Source organism: Pipistrellus hanaki (genome assembly GCF_964339955.1).
Source record: "Pipistrellus hanaki genome assembly, chromosome: 3".
Classification (NCBI taxonomy): domain Eukaryota; kingdom Metazoa; phylum Chordata; class Mammalia; order Chiroptera; family Vespertilionidae; genus Pipistrellus; species Pipistrellus hanaki.
Window position 1 is genome coordinate 146,762,731 of NC_140505.1, and position 15,720 is coordinate 146,778,450.

A 15,720-nucleotide genomic window follows, 5' to 3' on the forward strand; every position below is an offset into this window, starting at 1 on the left:
CACAGGCCGACACTCTATCCACTGAGTCAAACCCACTAGACTAATTTTACCTTTTTTAAGTTCTTAAATATTTTTTTGAAGTAGGAAGGGGCTGCCTTTGAACATCTGTGTGACTTTCTTTTCTACCTGAAGTTATTTACCCTGTTTCCCCGAAAATAAGACAGTGTCTTATATTAATTTTTGCTCCCAAAGATGCGCTAGGTCTTATTTTCAGGGGATGTCTTATTTTTCCATGAAGAAGAATACAGTACACATTTATTGTTAAATGAAAATAAAGGAAATTTATTACCTGTATACGGTACGGAGGTATGGTAGTTGTCAACACAAACCAGACAAACTGTGAATCCTACAGTATCAAGAATTTACTCATTTATTCAATGACAATCATGTCATCACCTTCTGGAACATCATCAAAACAATCCAATTTCTGAATTTCCTGGTGAATTTCTTGTGACTCCATTTCTTTTAGAATCAGTGGACCAAATCTCTCATGTTTAGCAATAGCATTCTGGACAGAGCCTAGGGGGGGCTTATTTATGGGGGATGCCTTATATTTCACTCAAAAGGAAACTTGTAAGTAGGTCTTATTTTCGGAAGATGTCTTATTTTTGGGGAAACATGGTATGTTACACACAAACTAATGAATAAAACATATGATATTATGAACTTTTATCTGGATTAGAAATTATTAGTAGAACATTAGTTAAAACTTAGCAGGCCTACTTGACAATCTTATTGGAAGTTGGTCTTTTAGTTTTGTACTAGTTTTTCCATTAAATTTATGACTCTAAGAAAGCTATATAAATTGTTTAGTTTTTCCATTTAATGAAAATGGTGTTGCTTTACTAGAAAAGATTAGCATACCTTTTGGCAAATTTGTTAAGGAAATGTCACTTTCATTCTTCAGTTAAACTAGATAACTGAATTATCATACTACTTTGTTCTTTAGGCTAAGAGTTTATAATTGGTGTAATGCATAAAAGTATCCCCTTTTCATTCATTTGTTAATAGAGTACTCTTTTAAGTGCATGCTAAATCCATTTAATTATACCTTTATTAACTTTTAAATAAATTAATCAAATTTAAATGGGTGACTGCCAATGACAGGGCTCTATGCTATATAGGGTTATATTATAGGAAAAGATGTTTTCATGAAAACATCTTTTGGGATTAGTGGTTCATGAAATGTGTTGAGATATGCTGAATTCAAATAAATAAGCTTTCAGTTAAGCATAGCAGAATGAGCACCTGTTTAATTCTCTAATCCCTCCCAGAACCCTACTAAAATGACAGAGGAAAGAAAATAAAAATTTTAAGAGAATTAGAGGGAAGAGACAGCAGATAAGAGATTCCGTAACTAGTAGAAGCTTGAAAGTGATTGTACAAGGTGAATGGTAATCTCTCTTTGCAGAAAGCTGAAACAAAAATCTTTCCATGGGGCGAATGGAGTTAAACAGTTTATCCTGCAGATTCCTGGCTAAATAGAGTAGGGGAAGGAGACTACCCAGGCAAAGACTGGAGGCTTATTCTAGAGAAAGAAAACAAACTATTGTACTGAAGGTAATTTATGCTTGACTAAATGAAATAATACTGAAGGAGCAATGAGATTCATAAAATAAGTTCAAACCCAGGAAAAAGATGATGGGGATAATAGGATGATGATAAAGGAGTCCTGGAATGACAGATGAACAGCAGCTTTTAGAGAGTTACCAATTCAGGAGAAAGAAAATGAAATGGTATTTCTGAGAGTGGGGGCAACAAATTGATGGATGAGTTGATATGCTTTAGTGTATTAAGAGATTTATTTTTTTGTTGTAGAGTTAGGAAAATTAATGATAGATAATATAAGAATACAAGGAAAAGAGAAAACAAAGTAGTTGTTAACCCTAGGAAAAGTAAGTTGTACAAGAACAATAATAATTTAGCATATGGTTCAGCTGTGAATAATGTTTATATAGTTATAATGTAATATTGCTTATATCAAATGTTGATATATCAAAAAGAACATTAGGATGAAGGGAGAAAAGGAGATAGGTCAGTGGTATAAGAGACAAGTCTTTATCTTCTGTAGCAGCAATTTTCAACTGGTGTGCTGCAAGAATTTTTAAAGCATGTAATACCTGACTAGTCAGGAACACTGACCTCTTTTCTCTTAGATTGTTAAATAAAAAAGTGACAACAGCCAACAGAACAACAGTTGCCAAGTGTGAATGAATCAGAATTATATCTGTTTTTGTTTTTTGTCAGGCTGGCAAAAAATATAGTATTTTTTAGAGTGCCACAGAATTTTGGTGATTAGTTTATGCGTGCCATAAAATGAAAAAGGTTGAAAATGGTGGTTGTAAGTAAAATTTAAAAAAAATTAGAAAATAACTGAAACCAAAAAACACCTAGGCAGAATAGTATAAGCATGTTATCTTACCTAATAATAGACAAACATGTAAATTGACCGTACCTCCACTATGCCCACAACCAATCAGAGTGAGTATGCAAATTAGAAGGCCAAAGATGCTATGAGAGGGAAGCTTGTGTGGGGCGGGGGGGGGGGGGGGGAGGATTTACAGGAGTGGAGAGGAAGGTTGGGGGTAGGGCGAAGGGATCTACTCCGGAGTCTGCAGCAAAGACGAAGACTAGCAGACTCTGGCTGGAGCGAAGGCCCAGGTGCTGGAGGAAAACCTGTGCTGGAAGTCAAGGGAAGGGACGCCTGTTGCACAAATCTCTTCGTGCAATGGCCTCTAGTTTAGAAATAGATAAATATTAGATGAAACGGCAAAAGGATTTGATGAGTGTTTTAGAAAACAAAATAAAGACTTGGGATTTCTGTAGTTTTTCTTTATAAGCCTAGAAGTGCTTTTTTTTTTTTTTTTTTTTTGTGTGTGTGTGTGTGTGTGTGTGTGTGTGTGTGTTCTTATTGACTTCAGAGGGAAAGTGAGAGGGAAAGAGAAAAATATCAAGAATGAGAGAAAATCATTGATTGGCTGCCTCCTGCTTACCCTCTACTGGGGATTGAGCCTACAGCCTGGGCATGTGCCCTGATCTGGAATCGAAACATGATCCTGGTTCATGGATTGACACTCAGCCACTGACCCACAATGGCAAGACTAGAAGTGCTTTTTGACTTCTTTTATTTTTTATTTTTAATATTTTTTTTATTGATTTCAGAGAGGAAAGGAGGAGAGAGAAATAGAAACATCAGTGATGAGAGACAGTCATTGTTAGGTTGCCTCCTGCATGCCTCACATGGGAGGTCGAGCTACAACCTAGGCATATGCCCTGACCGAGAATCGAACCATGACCTCCTGGTTCAAGGTCAGGGCTCAACCCACTGAGCCACGTTGGCTAGGCAACTTTTTAACTTCTTTACTTTGTGCATTACTTTGATAAGTATTAAATGAAAATACATAAAACTGCTGTCCAAAGGCATGTAAATGAGTAGGGCAGATTTGTGAAATGATCTCCAGGAAATCACAATTTAGATAAATCCACACTTTTGATTTTTATTAGAACTGCTCAGTTATCACTGCTCAGAATTACACAGAAATATGTGAAATATCTTTGGACTAGATTTTCACACTTTTCATTGGCCAGAAAACTAACGTTCTTCTCATAGAGAGCTTTTAGTCTTAATGCTGGCTTCTTAAGATAGGCTTCCAAATGAAGAAATGCTATGTAAACAGTACATATGCATTAAGTATTGAGAGAATGAAAACAATTTAGCACCCTTAGGACATAAAAGACACTCTGTAGGTACAATATTGCAATTCTCTCTAAGGAAAGTTATTTCTAAGAAAGTGGCTGGTACCTATCACACATTTTAATTCTGGCTTCTTTAAGCAATTTAAAACATCTGTATCATCTTTTAAATATACATCAAAGGGTAGGAAAATAAGTTCCTGGAATTCAGCCAGTACTGCTGTCTCCAATGTTGAAATTATATTTGTTACAACAGTTCTGGGTGGGTCATGTGTGGTGGATGGGTAATAGCATGAAACCAAACAGCTGTTGTATAATAATTTAAAAGGAAATTAATATGCTATTAAGTAGGAAGTAGGCTGTAATCACTGGGCTGACAGAAGAAACTCCAAGTACATACTAGTATTGTCTTCTAATAGCAGGAAACAAGGCTCCTAGTTTGGGTGATTTATTTTGAACAAAGCCACTAAGCCCTTTGTGAGGCAAGAAAGATCGAAGAGTGAAAGACCAGTTGTCATTTACGTTGTAGACTTTTTCCAGAGTTTTGAGGAGAAAGCAATGACAGTACTAGCAACAGTTTATTGCACACAAGTCTATTGATAGGTATAGATGACTAATAGTAGATTCCATGGTAAAGAAAAACTAAGAGCAGTGGTCTATAAAAGTACTAACAGTTTTGGTCATTAGCAGAAGCTATCCTTTATCTTTCTTAATCTGGAAGTATCTATAATAATAAAAGCATAATATGCTAATTAGACCGGACAGCCGAACGACCTTCCAAACATCATTCTGGATATGCTTGCAGATGAAGCTGTGGTGGCGGGAGTCAAGGCAGAGGCAGTTAGGGGCAATCAGGCAGGCAGAAGAGTAGTTAGGGGCAATCAGGCAGGCAGGCAGAAGTGGTTAGAGGCGATCAGGCAGGTATACAGAGGCAGTTAGGGGCGATCAGGCAGGCAGAGTGATTAGGGCCGATCAACCAGGCAGGCAGGTGAGCAGTTGGGAGCCAGCATTCCCGGATTGTGAGAAGGGTGTCCCGACTGCCAGTTTAGGCTCGATCCTGCAGGGAGCCCTGTGGGATCGGGCCTAAACTGGCAGCCGGACATCCCCCAAGAGTTCCTGGATTGCTAAAGGGTGCAGGCCAGTCTGAGGGACCCTCCTTACCACCTTTGCACAAATTTTGTGCACTGGGCCTCTAGTGTATCTAGAGAAATAAATTCCCAGATGGGACCGGTAATGCCAAAAAATAACTCATAGGCAGTGTAGCCAGAAACAATTCTATAACAGAAAGCTGTTTGATTCACTTCTGTTTTTCCTAATTATAATTATAAAGTTTGAGGAGGAAAGAGTACTTATTTGAAGATGGTGCCAGTGGTTAAATGGTAATTTATGGTTGACAAGGGCTGATGGACCTAATTCTCTTAGTCAGCTCTTATTTGAGGTGAGTTAACAGGACCTGTTTTTTAGGTCATAGCTGAAAAAGGACATATATGAAGAGCATTATTGATATTAAAATATTGCGGACAGATAACAAGAATTCTCACTTCATATTACATAGTGTTTTACAAAGTTTCATACTTTAAAAAGATATTATCTTGTAAGAGCATATAATAAATAACTTCAAAATGCAGTGGGTAGCCGAAACCTGTTTGGCTCAGTAGAGCATCGGTCTGCAGACTGAAAGGTCCCAGGTTTGATTCCGGTCAGGGGCATGTACATTAGTTGCGGGCACATCCCCAATAGGGGGTATGCAAGAGGCAGCTGGTCGACGTTTCTCTCTCATCGACATTTCTAGCTCTCTATCTCTCTCCCTTCCTCTCTGTAAAAAATCAATCAATAATATATATATATATATATATATATATATATATATATATATATATAGTTAAAAAATGCAATGGGAATTTAATTTTAAAGCGTGCCTTTAACATGTAAAAATGATTTTTGTACTCATTCAGTAGAAACTTATCTGGCCACTGGATAAAGCTAGCAATAAAACTACTGGTCTGCAATGTGTTAAGTAATTTGACTTATATACAATATACTAGAGGCCTAGTGCACAAATTCATGCACGAGCAAGCAAATAGGGTTACGGAAGGTTGGCTGGCTGGCTCCACCCCGGAATGGGATGGGGGAGCCAACTGGGAAGAGGGGCCGTGGGAGATTGGCCAGCCGACCCTGCCCCCATTGGGCCAGTTAGTCAGCCGCAGTGCATGTCATAGTGACCAGTTCTGGTCATTCTGGTTGTTCCTGTCACTTGTCTTTTTATATATATATATAATTTTTTTGTTTTGTTTTGTTTTTGTTTTTTTTGTTACAGGGTGGCTTAAATTTTCATAGGGCACCAGAAAATGTTCATTAGAATTTTAATACTCATGCACTAAGACAGCAGTATTACATGCTTTACCAGTTTTCTCTATTGTGGTCTCTTACATTTTTCATATATCTGTAGCTAAACAAGTTAAGATAAAATTATCATTTTGAAAATTTATGTAAATGCAAATTTTTTTGTGTGTGTGTGTGTTTGTTAATCATTACCGGAGGATATTTTTCATTGACTTTTGAAGAGAATGGAAGGGAGTGGGGAAGACACACAGAAAGAAACGTCAGTGTGAGAGAGACACATCAATTGGTTGCCTCCTGAACACTCCTAGACCAGGGCCAGGAATAAAGCCTGCAACCGAGGCACACTCTCTTGACGAATTGAACGCAGGACCCATCACTCCATGGGCTAATGCTCTGTCCATTGGGAAAACCATCTAGGGCTTACTTTATTTTTTAAAATATATTTTTATTGATTTTAGATATGGAGAGGGGGAGAGAGATGATGAGAGAGAACCATTGATCGCCTGCCTTCTGCACATCTGACACCAGGGATTGAGCCTGCAACCTGGGCATATGCCCTGACCATGATTCATAGATTGATGTCCAATCACTGAACCATGCCAGCCGGGCCAGTACTATTATTTTAAATGCAACTTTTCTAAGTATTTTAACTATCTTTTGTCAGTATGTCAGTATCAGTACTGGCTTTACAACCTTTTAAAATAAACATTAAGACAAGGTAACCAGCTCTTTTTGTGTCTTTGTACAGGAAAAACTAAATGCAGTGAAATGGGAGGAAAGAAAAATGCATCAATGAAGATGCAGAAGGTGTGTTGAAAAATCTTTTTCTTAGATAACTTTATGGTTTTTAGTACATAACGCTAGTGCCTCAGGTATAAAAAATATTCAGTACAACTATTACTTACTATTATTTATATTATGGACGTTTTTTGTTTGCTGTTTCACTAACCTGTTTTTACTTTTATAGCTTCGAAGATCAAATCAGTGCACAAGCTCGTCCTTCAGAAATTCTTTCTCCAATATATTTTCTTCTACTAGTCACACTGGAGACTCTTCTTTTACCTATAGAGCTTACTGGTTAGTATTTTCTACTTTTAATTGATGCTTTTTTCTACTTGATGTTTTAGTTATAATTAACTTTTGGAAAATATTTAAACAAACATTTTGAAAGCCCACCTTGATTTTTGCTTTTGTTTCATTTGGAAAATAAACTAGTTTTAGCAAAGAGAAAACCTATCATTTTGTGACATTCTCTATTATGCAATGACTTGCCTATGTTAGTAGGCTTTGTTTTCATTAATAATAAATTATTTTACACAGGCTTTTTATTGATAGAAAAAAGTAGACTAAAGAGTACATCGTCATCTTTGAATCCATAGTGACTGACAAGTAACTATCTATATATGTGGAATTTGAAAACTAAGTTGGACTTTTAAAATCACATAGAACTGGTTGAACTAACAAGACAGATTATGATTGTGTAATTCAATTTACGAGCTTGGCAAGGCACCAAAGAAACCACTTTGAAAAGCTGAACTATACTCCTTTTTTCGTTTTGTTTTGTTATAGTAACTGTATCTTCTTTGATTTTCTTCTTTTGTCCTCTGCTTAGTTTCAGGTAGAAACTATTTCGCCTACAGTTTCTGCTGGAACTGCTTGCTGTAGCTTTGGTTCATGAGATAGAAATAGTATTAGGGGTTTTTCTCTCAATAATAAGGATATTAGTCTGAATTGACTTTTTAAAAATTCTGTCATTTAAGTAGAAATTCAAGCATTATTTTTATGAATCAGATAAGCATAATTTTGGTTTGTAATATAAATATTTTACTAACTTTTAGGAATTAGTTCATTTTTAAGTGTTTAAATAGAAAAATGTTCTTATTATAAATGTGATTTATAATGCTAGGTATGAAAACAACTGCATGTATATCATGAAGCCAATTGTTATTCCAAACTTAAAATTTTTAGAATTCTAATGAAGGTGTAAAATTTATCTTTTAGTACAGAACTTATAGAAGTCAATGAAATCAGTGCATTAATTAGACAGAAGAGACAGGAACTGGAATTGTCATGGTTTCCTGATACATTACCTGCAATTGGAAGGTAAAAAAAATTGTTCACTGAAGTGTTTTAATTGCTAACATGAATATATGATATCATTAATACTTAACTACAAATGTACCTTATTTAGTGAGTATATTTCTAAGAAAGTTTTGTGCAGATTATATTTTGGTGCTTCAGATGCTTAACAAAGATTGCTATTTAAAGAACCCTTTAAAGGACTTTTAATGTGTTTAATAATTATGGACATTTGATTCATTTAAAAGGGGTAGTGCCTAAATAATAAGATTCATTATTAATAATAGCATTCATATTTGTCATTCTTCATTTCTCTTTTCCCCATGCCTATGTGCTGTTAGCTGTTTTTATCATGATATTTCCTCTCCAAAATGTTCTTTTAAGTAACTATTTGATCAAGCTTCTACTCTGCCTTGTCACTCATAACTTTAAGTAATCTAGTCTTTTCTTAGTTTAAGTCCTAGCACATTGCTAGGTATGTGATATTTACTTAAATCAAGCTTATACATAAAGATCAAGGCTATTTGTTGCCTATAACTTGAACTTTATTTTATATATCACTGAAATGTATTGTAGTTCTGTATAGGGGTCTTCATACTCTAGGACAAGCATGTCAAACTCAAAGGCTAACACAGGCCAAATAAGGTTTAAGTTTCTGTGGGTTGCAAGGATACAAAAGCTTCAATTTTCATAGAAATGTAGGATTTTTTTTGATAGAGACGTGCTGAATACAAAGGGCTGAAATAAATGAGTAATCATTAACATTAAGTAATAGAGCATTTTAATAAAAATTAATATTTTTTTCTTGACATTGGTTTTCCAGACAATGGATAACTGCACAAATCAATAAACATAATGCAGATAAACCTATTTTTCTTGTTCTCTGAAAGCAAAATATTTCCTGTTGTGCACACCAAATAAGTCAGTATAAGACTAATACATGGCAGTTGGCTGCTAAAATATTTGCTGCTAGTATTAGTGGAGAGAAATGGTGCACCTGTGCTTAAGGCGCCTAAGGGAAATGAACGCAACACGATTATAGTAATCAGTCTTTAGTGAACATTGTGGTTTGTTGTTGTTATGTATACTAGAGGCCCAGTGCACAAAATTCATGCTGGGGGGGGGGAGGTTCCTCAGCCCATCCTGCACCCTCTGCAATCTGGGACCCCTCGAGGGATGTCTGACTGACTGCCCATTTAGGCCAGATCCTGATCCAGCCAGTCTGATTACCCCATAACCACTCCCCTGCCAACCTGAGAGATGCCTAACTGCTCCCCTGCCAGCTTGTTTGTCCCTAGCTGCTCTTTCCCTGTGGGCCTGGTCACCCCTAACTGCCCTCCCATGCAGGCCTGGGTCGCCCCCAACTGCCCTTCCCTTCAGGCCCCATCGCCCCCAACTTACTCCTGTCCTGGCCTGGTCACCCCTAACTGCCCTCCTCTGTAAGCTTGATTGCCCCAACTGCTCTCCCTTGAAGTCATGGTCCCTCCCAACTAACCTCCCCTGTTGGTCATCTTGTAGCAGCCATCTTGTATCCACATGGGGGCAGCCATTTTGTGTGTTGGAGTGACAGTCAGTTTGCATATTACTCTTATTAAATAGGAAGAGGCCTAGTGCATGGGTGGGGACCAGCTGGTTTGCCCTGAAGGATCTCCCGGATCAGCCTGGGCGAGGGGCCTGTGGTGGTTTGCAGGCCGGCCACGCCCCTCAGCAACCCAAGCGGAGGCCCTGGTATCTGGGATTTATCTATCTTCTCTAATTGAAACTTTGTAGCCTGGAGTGGAGGCCTTCGCTTGGGTTTTACTCCATTGCCAGGAAAACCCAAGCTTCCTGCTCTCTCCATGGCTACAACCATCTAGTTGTGTTAATTTGCATATTTTCTCCTGATTGGCTAGTGGGTGTGGCTAGTGGATATAGTGGAGTGATGGTTTATTTACATATTATTCTTTTATTAAATAGGATAACAGGATATTGTAAAAGTTAAGTTACAAAATTTTTACTAAAATGTTTCTTACATACTGGTATATTAGCTGGATCATAAAAAAATTTATTGTGGGCCACATGCAGCCCGAGGGCCCCGAGTTTGACATGCTTGCTCTAGGAATAACAATGCAACACAAATAGAAGTAAAATTAGGAGGCCTAGATGAGACCTCTCCTTTGTTATATATTTCTATACATATACATGTTTTTTTGTTTGTTTGTTTGTTTTCAAAGCTTCTCTCCTCCTCCAGAATCTCAACTTATATTGGATAAAATTGTCTTGTTAGGAAACTTGAAGTGATGAGTAAATATGAATCAGAAAAGAAGCTAACAGTGGATTGGGCTTGGATGCAGAAACTTTAGGGTATTAGCAGGTCCTTGGGAACACAGCGAACGTTGAAGAGTCATCATCTTTAAATGAAGGAATTTAAAAATATAATATAGCAACAGAAACCAGGTTTTAAAAAAAGTGACATATTTTGATATTTGAGACTTGAAATATGCTGTAAAATGAAGACGTAGCAAAAACTGTGATATCATCTATGAAATACTTCAGAATTCAAGTAATATAGTTCTATTTCCAATATTTAAATTTGTTTTTGTTTCTTTTAGTTGATTTCAGAGAGGAAAGAAGAAGTGAAGAGAGAGAGAAAAATCAATGATGAGAGAGAATCATTGATAGCCTGCCTCCTGCCACGCCCCCAGCTGGGGATCAAGACCGCAACCCAGGCATCTGCCTTGACTGGTATCAAACCATGATCTCCTGGTTCATATGTCGATGCTCACCCAGTGAGCCACTCTGGCTGGGCCATTATTTAAAATTTTTAACTCATGGACTGATTTCCCTTTGACCATGTTAATTTCCTTAAAATCTTGATTTGATTAATTCCTCAAAATTATTTCTTAGATTGCCTAGAAAGGGAATGGGTACAAGGGGCATGAGGTGCTTTCTGGAGCAGTGAAAATTATATTTTTTTATTGGGGTTGTGGTTACACAGATATATACAGTGATCAAAAGTCATCAAACTGTACCCTTAAAATCTTTGCATTTTATTATTCAAGGGACTTTTTTTAGAATAGCGAAAAATGAATAACAGCTAAAAATCTTGATAAAATATTGTTTAAAAGAGAAACAACTATTGTATATTTATATTTATTTGCATCTCCCTTTACCATTAATTTATCTGAAAAAAACGTGCTCTTGAAGGTTTTTTTCTTTGCAGCTAATTGCCATCCTTGAACAATGAGTAACCTTGAATTTACATTTTTAACTAACAAATAATTAAAGCACCCTGTGCTTTCATATTGCAAACCAATTGAAAATTGCTGGTTTAATTTTTTAAACGATTTAAACAAAAAATGTTTTTTGTTTTGTTTCCAATTTTCAGAATTGGTTTTATACCCTGGAATACTGAAACAGAAGTCCTTCCTCTCATCCCTTCTGTGTTGCCGAGAACTATTTTTCCAACAAGTACCATATCTTTAGAGAATTTTGGTAAAGTTTGTGAAGTTCTTTTCTACTTTTAAAAAAATCTGAGCTTCTTTTCAATCTCATAAACAGTGTATTGATGACTTAGAAAAGCTGTTAAATAAGGTTTAAATAGTAAGTCTAAATATTTTTGTAAATATTTGGTCAGTGACTTGACTTTAAAATTGTTCAAACCTGAAATTCCTTTTACTTTAAGAAATTACAAGTTAATGTTTTCGAGGACTAATTTGAAGTCTCCCTTCTATTTAGGGCTTCAGTGTCCAGACCATAGACCTTTAGAAAAGCATATTAATATCTCCCATTAATTATGAACAAAGAATTTGAGTCTTTATTTGTGACAACTTGTTTTCTATTGCATTTCGCCAAGGTACCAATTCAGAAAGCAAATGGCAGTTATCAGACCAAACGTATTTTCCTCTGTTTTCCCCTCTATAGAAAATTGCCTAGATGGATTCAAATCTTGTGATAACTTATTTCAGTAACATTAAAAGAAGCTGATAAATATCTGATATTACTCAGATGTTAGTAGGTATTCATTTATTCATAATTTAATTCATAAGTATATTTTGTTTCACTCTGTTATAAATGTCTATTATATGCTAAAATAAGCTGAAGCCAAACTTTTCTCATTTATTGAAACATATACTTACTTTTTACCTTTTAAAAAAATATTAGGTACTTCTTGCAAGGGATATGCATTAGCACATACTCAAGAAGGAGAAGAGAAAAAGCAAACTTCCGGTACATCAAACACCAGAGGATCAAGACGAAAATCTGCAGCAGCAACTCCTACAAGGAGATCTACACGTAACACAAGAACTGAAACGGTCACTCATTCTCAGAAATCCCCAGCATCAAATAATTCTGGGTATGATGCCCCAGAAAACAGTAATCCATCTCTAAGTGTTTCTTCTTCCGCTGAATCAGAAAAGCAAACAAGACAGGCCCCCAAACGGAAGTCTGTAAGAAGAGGAAGAAAACCACCTTTACTGAAAAAGAAGCTTCGAAGCTCTGTACCTTCTCCTGAAAAAGCATCTTCCAGTGACTCAGTAGATGAAGAAGCAGCAGAATCTGACACCCCACCTGTGCTAGAGAAAGAGCTATCAGATGACGAAAGTAGAAACACTTGTCCTGTGCAGACAGATGTAGAAAATAAGTCTGCTAATGGCTTGAAAAGTTGCAGTGAGCAAATGGAAGAAAGTGAGGAACATACTGAAAACCATGACACAGGGGAAAAAGTAGAATCTTCACATTCTGAGTCTTGTATCCAAGATCCTCCTATTCTAATTGGAGAGGAAGAGGACGTTCAGAAAGTTAAGAATACGGGTATTGAGGAAATTCAAAAAATTGAGAATGCAAGTATTGAGGAAGTTCAAAAAGTTGAGAATACAGGTATTGAGGAAGTTCAAAAAGTTGAGAATACGGATAACGAGTCTAAAGTTTTTTGCATAGAAGGTGATATTTCTAAAACTATTTCTGAAGAAGGAGGTGATCGATTAGAAAATGAAGACCAAATATCTGTACCCTCAGAATCAGAGGTAAAAGTAGATAAGTGTACAGATCATCCTCCGAATGATACTCTGACATGTTCAGCATCTGAAATTGAAGTACACCAACCTGTACCAAGCCTAGATGAGTTATCTGAGAATGCAGAGATAGTGGTTAATGAAGAAAAAGTTGTAGAGGTCAATGAAGAAAAAGTTGTAGAGGTTAATGATCAAGAGGTTATAGAGAGTCCTATAGTAGAAATTATTGATCATAATGGTTCTACAGTAAAAGAAGAACAGCTTGGAGACAGCCCAAAATTAGAATCTTCTGAGGGTGGAATTATACAAACAGAAGACAAAACCTCTATTGAGATCTCAGAGATTCAGTTACCTGGGCATGTTGAAACTGGAGATGCAGAAGTAATGTGTGATACTTCAGGGAATGAAAATTTCAATAGTATTCAAGACTCTGAAAGTAATTTATTAAAAAATAATTTTAACACCAAATTAGATACATCTTTAGAAGAAAAGGCTGAGTCTCTCGTTGAACATCCCAGGTCTACAGAATTGCCTAACACACATATTGAACAGATTCAGAAGCATTTTAGTGAAGACAATAATGAAATGATACCTATGGAATGTGATTCTTATTGCAGTGATCAGAATGAATGTGGAATTGAACTGTCTGTAAATACTGATACTAAACAATTGAACAAGAATTCTGCAGAGCACAGTTTTCAAAATGATATGCCTTCTTCTGATCCTGTAAGTGAAAAAGTTGAAACTGTATCTCAGCCACTAGAAAACCCAATAGATATGATAGATAAAGCAAAAAAGCCTCGTACTCGAAGATCTAGATTTCATTCTCCATCTACAACTTGGTCTCCCAACAGAGACACTACACGGGAAAAGAAGCGGTCTCAGTCTCCATCTCCCAAAAGAGAAACTGGAAAAGAAACCAGGAAGTCTCAGTCACCATCTCCCAAAAAAGAATCAAGAGGACGGAGAAAATCTCGTTCTCAGTCCCCAAGAAAGGATATTGCAAGGGAAAGAAGGCAATCACAGTCTGGATCTCCAAAAAAAGATAGCACAACGGAAGGCAAAAGATCAGAATCTCTCTCTCCAAAGAGAGACACTTCTAGAGAGAACAGAAGATCTCAGTCAAGAGTGAAAGATTCCTCCCCAACAGAAAAATCTAGGTCCCGGAGCAGAGAAAGAGAAAGTGATAGAGATGGGCCTAGGAGAGAGAGAGAAAGAGATAGAGAAAGGAGAACCAGAAGGTGGTCTAGGTCCAGATCTCGTTCTAGGTCACCATCAAGATCTAGAACAAAAAATAAGAGTTCATCATTTGGTAGAAATGACAGAGAGAGCTACTCTCCTCGGTGGAAGGAAAGATGGGCAAATGATGGTTGGAGATGTCCACGAGGAAATGATCGGTACAGAAAGAATGACCTAGAGAAACAGAATGAAAATACAAGAAAAGAAAAAAATGACATCAGTCCAGATGCTGATGACCCAAATTCTGACAAACATAGAAATGACTGTTCCAGTTGGGTAACAGAAACAATAAATTCTGGACCCGATCCAAGGACCAGACATCCAGAAAAGTTAAAAGATTCCCCTTGGGAAGAAAATAGAAATGAAAATTCAGGGAACACTTGGAATAAAAACTTTGGTTCCGGTTGGATGTCTAACCGTGGTAGAGGTAACCGGGGCAGAGGCACTTACAGAGGTAATTTTGCCTATTCAGATCAAAATGAAAATCGGTGGCAAAACCGAAAACCCCTCTCAGGGAATTCAAATGGTTCAGGGAATGAATCTTTCAAGTTTGTGGAACAGCAACCCTATAAACGCAAAAGTGAGCAAGAGTTCTCATTTGATACACCAGCAGATAGGTCCGGGTGGACATCTGCATCTAGTTGGGCTGTGAGAAAGACTCTCCCAGCAGATGTGCAAAACTATTATTCACGACGAGGGAGGAATTCCTCAGGCTCACAGTCTGGATGGATGAGACAGGAAGAGGAAACGCCTGAACAGGGTAATGTATTCTGTTTGTTTATTAACACTTTTATTTGGGAAAAGAGACTATAAGTTTTAATGCCTTATTCATTTGAATTGAAATGATCTGTCTTTATAGTTTTACTAGAGGCCTGGTGCATGAAATTTGTGCAGGGGGCGGGGGGGGAAGCTGAATTAGGGAAGGGGGAGAAGAGTATTTCATCAGCCTGGCCTGTGCCCTCTCGCAGTCCGGGAGCCCTCAGGGGATGTTCAACTGCCGCAGAGGCGGAGAGGCTCCTGCCACCACCGCTGCACTAGCCAGCTGTGAGCCCGGCTCAGAGCTGGCTGAGTGGCGCCCCCGCCCCCCCCCCCCCCCCCCACACACACACACAGCCCCTGTGGGAGCACACTGACCACTAGGGGGCAGTTCCTGCATTGAATGTCTACCCCCTGGTGGTCAGTGTGCATCATAGTGACCATTCTGCCATTAGGTCGATTTGCATATTAGCCTATTATATAGGATAATGTTATTATATAGGATAATGTTATTATATGGGATAATGTTAATTGAATCCCAATTGTTTACAGGTCACTTTATATTTTAAATAAATATATACACATCAGTTTTTATTTTCTTATTTCATCCTACCCC

The 15,720-nt window shown here is 37.3% G+C and overlaps 1 protein-coding gene across 3 annotated transcripts in view; it reads left to right on the top strand.

Moving 5' to 3' along the window:
* SCAF11 (SR-related CTD associated factor 11) overlaps positions 1-15,720 on the top strand; it is an 82,961-nt gene that overhangs the window by 61,165 nt on the left and 6,076 nt on the right. For all 3 annotated transcript variants that reach the window (XM_084876631.1, XM_084876632.1, XM_084876633.1), the window contains 5 exons: positions 6,785-6,843; positions 7,004-7,113; positions 8,038-8,139; positions 11,483-11,589; positions 12,259-15,108. In XM_084876631.1, the coding sequence (XP_084732757.1) occupies positions 6,785-6,843; positions 7,004-7,113; positions 8,038-8,139; positions 11,483-11,589; positions 12,259-15,108 (3,228 nt within the window). The remainder of the gene's footprint in view (positions 1-6,784; positions 6,844-7,003; positions 7,114-8,037; positions 8,140-11,482; positions 11,590-12,258; positions 15,109-15,720) is intronic.